The sequence below is a fragment of the Scomber japonicus genome, chromosome 16 (assembly GCF_027409825.1).
Source record: "Scomber japonicus isolate fScoJap1 chromosome 16, fScoJap1.pri, whole genome shotgun sequence".
Taxonomy (NCBI): domain Eukaryota; kingdom Metazoa; phylum Chordata; class Actinopteri; order Scombriformes; family Scombridae; genus Scomber; species Scomber japonicus.
In genome coordinates this window covers 7,440,549-7,449,742 of record NC_070593.1, presented here as the reverse complement: position 1 = coordinate 7,449,742, position 9,194 = coordinate 7,440,549, and the positions used below count along the sequence as shown (strand labels likewise).

Sequence of the window (9,194 nt, the reverse complement as noted above, 5' to 3'; positions counted from 1 at the left end):
CATGGTGGTGATGAACAGTAGGAGGACCTACAGTATCACTTATACTCCCATCTACACTTAGACTGACTGTTTTAATGCAGTGACTCTCTCACCTGCAGCTCTTTGTCTCTCTGTAATCTTATGAGACTCAGGTAGTTTTTGTCCTCCACACCATGGATATTATCATCATTAAACAAGACAAACTCATATTGTCAGTGTTTCTGCTGTGGATTGCGGGTAATTTACAGTCAAATCTACTGTTTTTATGCTCTAATTATAATAAAGTATTATGTTTTTTTAAGTAATGTCAGGATAAAAACAGAATTCAAAATACTGAGTGATGGTAAATGATAACTTTTACTGTTTTACACACAGGTATAATTGATGGGAATGATGTCAACCAGATACCCATACTGTGGAAAGACAAGGAACATAATGCAACAATAGACTGCAGCCACACTAAGGGTGTGAATTTTCGCCAGATGTACTGGTACAGACAGCTGCCAGGAGAAAGGATGAAACAAATAGTTTACACTACCCCGAGTCCTCCTCACCAATATGAGAGTGACTTTACTGAAGCCAAATTTCCAGCACAGAAGAAAGATTATAAAAATGGATCTTTGACGGTAGTGAATCTGCTGCCTGAAGACAGCGGAGTGTATTTTTGTGCTGTGAGTAAACACAGTGATACAGGTGACTGAGACAGCTGTACAAATACCCAACTGCTGCTGTCACAATGAATAAAACAATGTCTTTAATCAACTACAGAGGGAGCTCAAGACCAACATTTACATTAATATCTGTAGATGATGTGTAACTGTAATTATTGACTTTGGTTGACATATATTACTAACTTTGCTATTGGTGACTGAGCAACATATAGTATGAGTTGTATGTGCATCATATGTCTGAGAAATGTTTTTACAGCATTGATAATGTCACAATATTTATGAAATACAACAGTGTAACACACCATAGCACCTATAAACATTATGCATTATCATTATTATTATCATTATACAGTATGTGTGAGGTGGTTACATGGTCAGCATGAATAAACTATTTACAACAAGTCAGTCATTCACATTAATGGTTATTGAGTTTAATGAAAAATTAAAGCTCTGACAGTCAGGACAACAGTAAATACTCACAAAACAAACCTGACTTAGAAAAACTGCACTGCCAACAAACTAATGTAGTACTCTACTGTATTGTTACACCAAGTTTTTAGGGTTCATTTTAGGTTTCTTGGTACTTTGTTTCTTTTCATAAGGAGGCAGTATGTCTGTGTGGTTGTTCAGGAAGAGGACGATGCATTATGGCACCACCCACCAAAATGTTCCTAAAGAGGGTTTACCCAGAAATAGCAGAGTGAATAATCAGTAGAACTGCATGAACAGTGATAAAACACACAACCAACAACAAGAATGTTCTTTAATCTAGTTATAAAACACATCAAGATGATAGTTTTCTTCTGCATAACCTTTAATATCATACTGGTTTCAGGTAAGGTAACAACATTTTTCCAGTTTCTGTTTGCAGGTTATCATCCAAAACTCCTGCAGAGCGTTCTTTTACTTTTCCATTTATTTACTCATTCTCTTACCCAAAGATTGTTTATTATTGTGCATTTTTTGTTGATCCTTTTTATACAGGTTCCTCTCTGAGTGACCAAGTCCACCAGACTCCAGCTGACATGTACAAAAAACCAGAAGAACAAGCCAAGATTAGCTGTTCACACAGTATTCAAAGCTACAATCAAATCCTCTGGTACAAACAATTAGAAGACAGACAGCTGGACTTTCTGGGATACATGTTAGCAGAGAGTGGAACACCAGAGAAAGAATCTGGTGTGGAGATCACGGGGAGTGCAAATAAAGACCAAAACTGTACATTAACAGTTGAAGGACTGAAGCTGAACAGCAGTGCAGTTTACTTCTGTGCTGCTCGTTTACACAGTGCTACATATCACTGCTCCTCACTACAAAAACCTCCCCATCATAAAGTGTTTCATCTCTGAATTACAGCTCACAGCCTCTTTGCACCTGGAATAAACCATTCTAACCAATGTTGGTGTTTCTTTTGATTAAGATCAATAGTTTTAATGTGAGGTTCTTTCTGTGGAGTGACGCCTTTAACTTCCCACCTCTCATTATAAATAACAGCCTCAGTTATTCAGCATGTCTACTGTGGTTGGATCTCATATTAAGAAGATCATTATGATGACTTATTTTACCAGATGTACTTCTACAGACAACTGCCAGTGGCACAAACATTATTACATCATGGGACAATAAAACTTTCCAATGAAAAGCCTGATTTACAAAAGTCCAACAAGACTTAAAATGAAAATGAACAAATGAACAATAGAAAGATTCAATTAGCTGCAAGTTTTATTTTAATATATCTGTGGTCAGCATGTCAAACGCATTAGCAGAGGACATCACTGATAAGCTTCTACAAAATGCTGTTCTGAATGAAATCACTCTCAGACACAGTTTTGGGACTTCTAAAAAACCTTGACTTACTCACACTTACAGTATTTTAACTCTCCAGCAGGGGGAAACAAACCTCAGCTAATGAAATAGGTATAAAGACTTCCACACATTACAGTATCAACATAATACTAAAGTCTGCTGACAGTGTGAAAGCTGTGATGTACATATCTGACACCTCCCCTGTTCACTTTACTGTGACAGTGATGTGTTCATGTCCACAGCTGCTGAACTAACAGGACCTGAAAGTAAAGCGAGTACTGAGCCTCACATCTCAACTTCTATAACATGATGTTCATGGTCTTCATGTTTTGTTTCCTTCATCTGCCGGGAAATAACGGTGAGAAAAACACCAGCATTTCAAACATATGATGAACTAATGATTTCACTTTTTATAAAGTTATCTGTTCTGTTTCCACAGGTGCCTCTCATACCACCAATGTCCTCCAAACACCTCCATTCATCATTAAGAGAGCTGGTGAATCTGTTGACCATGAGATCTACTGCTCACACAAGATAAAAAATTATGACGTTATTCTCTGGTACAAACAAGACAAATACAAATATCTCAAGTTACTGGGATATCTTAACACTAACTTCCCAACCTTAGAGAAAGATGTGAAAGGAAATATCAGCTTCATTGGAGATGGCCGTACACATTCAAACCTGACTATATCTGATGTTTCATTAAATGACAGTGCAGTGTATTTCTGTGCTGCCAGTCAGCACAGTGCTGCAGATTCCCCTCAGCTCACTACAAAAACCCTTCATCTGTTTAACAGGCAGACTAAATGTTCAGGCTCTTCAACACCTGCAGCCAGCCTCCAACTAAACCAACACTTCAAGATTTTATCAACTATTTTGACACATGTTTGACCCCCTCTGAGGTCGTGTTGTAGCCTCACAATTCAACATACTGTGTTGTTGTCATAACCCTTTGATGTTCACAACATGTTTGTGATTTTGTCTCATCAGTTACAAGATGGATGTAATCTATCACTGCAGTAAACTAATAAAAGTCAGACAAACTATTTGACTTCTGTCTGTTTCATGTCTAGTTTTTAATAAAGAAACATCTCTGTGAATGATTTATAAATTACATTTGATCACAAGTTATAATTTGACTCACTTTCTAGTACTGCCAGTACATCAGTCTTGTCAGTGTTACTGATGTGAATCATAGATCATGTGCATGGTGGTGATGAACAGTAGGAGGACCTACAGTATCACTTATACTCCCATCTACACTTAGACTGACTGTTTTAATGCAGTGACTCTCTCACCTGCAGCTCTTTGTCTCTCTGCTATCTTATGAGACTCAGGTAGTGTTTGTCCTCCACACCATGGATATTATCATCATTAAACAAGACAAACTCATATTGTCAGTGTTTCTGTTGTGGACTGCAGGTAATTTACAGTCAAATCAACTGTTTTTATGCTCTAATTATAATGAAGTATTATGTTTCTTAAGTAATGTCAGGACAAAAACAGAATTCAAAATACTGAGTGGTGGTAAATGATAACTTTTACTGTTTTACACACAGGTATAATTGATGGGAATGATGTCAACCAGATACCCATACTGTGGAAAGATAAGGAACATAATGCAACAATACACTGCAGCCACACTAAGGGTGTGGATTTTCGCCAGATGTACTGGTACAGACAGCTGCCAGGAGAAAGGATGAAACAAATAGTTTACACTACCCCGAGTCCTCCTCACCAATATGAGAGTGACTTTACTGAAGCCAAATTTCCAGCACAGAAGAAAGATTATGAAAATGGATCTTTGACAGTAGTGAATCTGCTGCCTGAAGACAGCGGAGTGTATTTTTGTGCTGTGAGTAAACACAGTGATACAGGTGACTGAGACAGCTGTACAAATACCCAACTGCTGCTGTCACAATGAATAAAAACAATGTCTTTAATCAACTACAGAGGGAGCTCAAGACCAACATTTATACTAATATCTGTAGATGATGTGTAACTGTAATTATTGACTTTGGTTGACATATATTACTAACTTTGCTATTGGTGATTGAGCAACCTATAGTATGAGTTGTATGTGCATCATATGTCTGAGAAATGTTTTTACAGCATTGATAACGTCACAATATTTATGAAATACAACAGTGTAACACACCATAGCACCTATAAACATTATGCATTATCATTATTATTATCATTATACAGTATGTGTGAGGTGGTTACATGGTCGGCATGAATAAACTATTTACAACAAGTCAGTCATTCACATTAATGGTTATTGAGTTTAATGAAAAATTAAAGCACTGACTGTCAGGACAACATTAAATACTCACAAAACAAACCTGACTTAGAAAAACTGCACTGCCAACAAACTAATGTAGTACTCTACTGTATTGTTACACCAATTATTTAGGGTTCATTTTGGGTTTCTTGGTACTTTGTTTCTTTTCATAAGGAGGCAGTATGTCTGTGTGGTTGTTCAGGAAGAGGACGATGCATTATGGCACCACCCACCAAAATGTTCCTAAAGAGGGTTTACCCAGAAATAGCAGAGTGAATAATCAGTAGAACTGCATGAACAGTGATAAAACACACAACCAACAACAAGAATGTTCTTTAATCTAGTTATAAAACACATCAAGATGATAGTTTTCTTCTGCATAACCTTTAATATCATACTGGTTTCAGGTAAGGTAACAACATTTTTCTAGTTTCTGTTTGCAGGTTATCATCCAAAACTCCTGCAGAGCGTTCTTTTACTTTTCCATTTATTTACTCATTCTCTTACCCAAAGATTGTTTATTATTGTGCATTTTTTGTTGATCCTTTCTCTACAGGTTCCTCTCTGAGTGACCAAGTCCACCAGACTCCAGCTAACATGTACAAAAAACCAGGAGAACAAGCCAAGATTAACTGTTCACACAGTATTCAAAGCTACGATCGAATCCTCTGGTACAAACAATTAGAAGACAGACAGCTGGACTTTCTGGGATACATGGGGGGAGACACTGGAATACCAGAGAAACAATCTGGTGTGGAGATCACGGGGAGTGCAAATAAAGACCAAAACTGTACATTAACAGTTGAAGGACTGAAGCTGAACAGCAGTGCAGTTTACTTCTGTGCTGCTAGTTTACACAGTGCTACATATCACTGCTCCTCACTACAAAAACCTCCCCATCATAAAGTGTTTCATCTCTGAATTACAGCTCACAGCCTCTTTGCACCTGGAATAAACCATTCTAACCAATGTTGGTGTTTCTTTTGATTAAGATCAATGGTTTTAATGTGAGGTTCTTTCTGTGGAGTGACGCCTTTAACTTCCCACCTCTCATCATAAATAACAGCCTCAGTTATTCAGCATGTCTACTGTGGTTGGATCTCATATTAAGAAGATCATTATGATGACTTATTTTACCAGATGTACTTCTACAGACAACTGCCAGTGGCACAAACATTATTACATCATGGGACAATAAAACTTTCCAATGAAAAGCCTGATTTACAAAAGTACAACAAGACTTAAAATGAAAATGAACAAATGAACAATAGAAAGATTCAATTAGCTGCAAGTTTTATTTTAATATATCTGTGGTCAGTATGTCAAACGCATTAGCAGAGGACATCACTGATAAGCTTCTACAAAATGCTGCTCTGAATGAAATCACTCTCAGAAACAGTTTTGGGACTTCTAAAAAACCTTGACTTACTCACACCTACAGTATTTTAACTCTCCAGCAGGGGGAAACAAACCTCAGCTAATGAAATAGGTATAAAGACTTCCACACATTACAGTATCAACATAATACTAAAGACTGCTGACAGTGTGAAAGCTGTGATGTTCATATCTGACACCTCCCCTGTTCAGTTTACTGTGACAGTGATGTGTTCATGTCCACAGCTGCTGAACTAACAGGACCTGAAAGTAAAGCGAGTACTGAGCCTCACATCTCAACTTCTTTAACATGATGTTCATGGTCTTCATGTTTTGTTTCCTTCATCTGCCGGGAAATAACGGTGAGAAAAACACCAGCATTTCAAACATATGATGAACTAATGAGTTCAGTTTTTATAAAGTTATGTGTTCTGTTTCCACAGGTGCCTCTCATACCACCAATGTCCTCCAAACACCTCCATTCATCATTAAGAGAACTGGTGAATCTGTTGACCATGAGATCTACTGCGCACACAAGATAAAAAATTATGACGTTATTCTCTGGTACAAACAAGACAAATACAAATATCTCAAGTTACTGGGATATCTGAACGTGAACATCCTAAACCCAGAGGAAGATGTGAAAGGAAATATCAGCTTCATTGGAGATGGCCGTACACATTCAAACCTGACTATATCTGATGTTTCATTAAATGACAGTGCAGTGTATTTCTGTGCTGCCAGTCAGCACAGTGCTGCAGATTCCCCTCAGCTCACTACAAAAACCCTTCATCTGTTTAACAGGCAGACTAAATGTTCAGGCTCTTCAACACCTGCAGCCAGCCTCCAACTAAACCAACACTTCAAGATTTTATCAACTATTTTGACACATGTTTGACCCCCTCTGAGGTCGTGTTGTAAAGAAACATCCCTGTGAATGATTTATAAATTAGATTTGATCACAAGTTATAATTTTACTCACTTTCTAGTACTGCCAGTACAGAAATATCTTCCATTGTATGTTTTAAGGATCATCACAAAGAGCATCAGTCTTGTCAGTGTTACTGATGTGAATCATAGATCATGTGCATGGTAGTGATGAACAGTAGGAGGACCTACAGTATCACTTATACTCCCATCTACACTTAGACTGACTGTTTTAATGCAGTGACTCTCTCACCTGCAGCTCTTTGTCTCTCTGCTATCTTATGAGACTCAGGTAGTGTTTGTCCTCCACAACATGGATATTATCATCATTAAACAAGACAAACTCATATTGTCAGTGTTTCTGCTGTGGACTGCAGGTAATTTACAGTCAAATCAACTATTTTTATGCTCTAATTATAATGAAGTATTATGTTTCTTAAGTAATGTCAGGATGAAAACAGAATTCAAAATACTGAGTGATGGTAAATGATAACTTTTACTGTTTTACACACAGGTATAATTGATGGGAATGATGTCAACCAGATACCCATACTGTGGAAAGACAAGGAACATAATGCAACAATCCACTGCAGCCACACTAAGGACGCTACCTATTATCAGATGTACTGGTACAGACAGCTGCCAGGAGAAAGGATGAAACAAATAGTTTACACTACCCTGAGTCCTCCTCACCAATATGAGAATGGCTTTACTAAAGCCCGATTTCCAGCAGAGAAGGAAGATTATAAGAGTGGATCTTTGACAGTAGTGAATCTGCTACCTGAAGACAGCGGAGTGTATTTTTGTGCTGTGAGTGAGCACAGTGATATAGGTGACTGAGACAGCTGTACAAATACCCAACTGCTGCTGTCACAATGAATAAAACAATGTCTTTAATCAACTACAGAGGGAGCTCAAGACCAACATTTATACTAATATCTGTAGATGATGTGTAACTGCAATTATTGACTTTGGTTGACATATATTACTAACTTTACTATTGGTGATTGAGCAACATATAGTATGAGTTGTATGTGCATCATATGTCTGAGAAATGTTTTTACAGCTTTGATAACGTCACATTATTTATGAAATACAACAGTGTAACACACCATAGCACCTATAAACATTATTAGAAAAACTGCACTGCCAACAAACTAATGTAGTACTCTACTGTATTGTTACACCAAGTTTTTAGGGTTCATTTTAGGTTTCTTGGTACTTTGTTTCTTTTCATAAGGAGGCAGTATGTCTGCGTGGTTGTTCAGGAAAAGGACGATGCATTATGGCACCACCCACCAAAATGTTCCTAAAGAGGGTTTACCCAGAAATAGCAGAGTGAATAATCAGTAGAACTGCATGAACAGTGATAAAACACACAACCAACAACAAGAATGTTCTTTAATCTAGTTATAAAACACATCAAGATGATAGTTTTCTTCTGCATAACCTTTAATATCATACTGGTTTCAGGTAAGGTAACAACATTTTTCCAGTTTCTGTTTGCAGGTTATCATCCAAAACTCCTGCAGACCGTTCTTTTACTTTTCCATTTATTTACTCATTCTCTTACCCAAAGATTGTTTATTATTCTGCATTTTTTGTTGATCCTTTTTCTACAGGTTCCTCTCTGAGTGACCAAGTCCACCAGACTCCAGCTAACATGTACAAAAAACCAGGAGAACAAGCATATATTAGCTGTTCACACAGTATTCAAAACTACGATCGAATCCTCTGGTACAAACAATTAGAAGACAGACAGCTGGACTTTCTGGGATACATGTTAGGAGACAGTGGAACACCAGAGAAAGAATCTGGTGTTAAGATCACGGGGAATGCAAATAAAGACCAAAACTGTACATTAACAGTTGAAGGACTGAAGCTGAACAGCAGTGCAGTTTACTTCTGTGCTGCTAGTATACACAGTGCTACATATCACTGCTCCTCACTACAAAAACCTCCCCATCACAAAGTGTTTCATCTCTGAATTACAGCTCACAGCCTCTTTGCACCTGTGTTCTTTCCTTTAATAATGTGGCAGTATATCTTTAGTCAGATCTGTATCCTGAGTCAGTGAGGTGTAGCGGTTGTTAATGTGATAGATGTCATTTTTAGAAGAGGGTGGTGCACAATGACACCGCCCACCCAAT

The 9,194-nt window shown here is 37.6% G+C and overlaps 3 protein-coding genes across 3 annotated transcripts in view; all 3 read left to right on the top strand.

The window, feature by feature from the left end:
• Positions 1–2,765: 2,765 nt before the first annotated feature.
• Positions 2,766–4,344, top strand: LOC128375842 (uncharacterized). Its single transcript, XM_053336260.1, has 3 exons — positions 2,766–2,814; positions 2,896–3,204; positions 4,019–4,344. The coding sequence occupies exons 1-3, from the start codon at positions 2,766–2,768 to the stop codon at positions 4,342–4,344; spliced, it is 684 nt and encodes a 227-aa protein (XP_053192235.1).
• A 722-nt stretch (positions 4,345–5,066) lies between these two features.
• On the top strand, positions 5,067–7,884 carry LOC128375841 (uncharacterized). Its single transcript, XM_053336259.1, has 5 exons — positions 5,067–5,150; positions 5,300–5,569; positions 6,405–6,479; positions 6,561–6,932; positions 7,559–7,884. Exons 1-5 carry the CDS (start codon positions 5,072–5,074, stop codon positions 7,882–7,884), a joined length of 1,122 nt encoding a protein of 373 aa, XP_053192234.1. The 5' UTR covers positions 5,067–5,071.
• A 554-nt stretch (positions 7,885–8,438) lies between these two features.
• The window catches only part of LOC128375023 (immunoglobulin lambda-1 light chain-like), a 29,992-nt gene continuing 29,236 nt past the window's right edge, over positions 8,439–9,194 (top strand). Inside the window, exon 1 of the mRNA XM_053335241.1 lies at positions 8,439–8,517. Coding sequence (XP_053191216.1) covers positions 8,439–8,517 — 79 coding nt within the window. The remainder of the gene's footprint in view (positions 8,518–9,194) is intronic.

Bases quoted from the DNA above. Each gene is read 5' to 3' on its own strand.
- LOC128375841 (XM_053336259.1), top strand. From the start codon at position 5,072: ATGTTCTTTAATCTAGTTATAAAACACATCAAGATGATAGTTTTCTTC. The intron at 5,570-6,404 runs GTGCAGTTTACT...GCGAGTACTGAG, and splicing joins AGGACTGAAGCTGAACAGCA to CCTCACATCTCAACTTCTTT. The intron at 6,480-6,560 runs GTGAGAAAAACA...CTGTTTCCACAG, and splicing joins TCATCTGCCGGGAAATAACG to GTGCCTCTCATACCACCAAT.
- LOC128375842 (XM_053336260.1), top strand. From the start codon at position 2,766: ATGTTCATGGTCTTCATGTTTTGTTTCCTTCATCTGCCGGGAAATAAC. The intron at 2,815-2,895 runs GTGAGAAAAACA...CTGTTTCCACAG, and splicing joins TCATCTGCCGGGAAATAACG to GTGCCTCTCATACCACCAAT. The intron at 3,205-4,018 runs GTGCTGCAGATT...TTTTACACACAG, and splicing joins CTGTGCTGCCAGTCAGCACA to GTATAATTGATGGGAATGAT.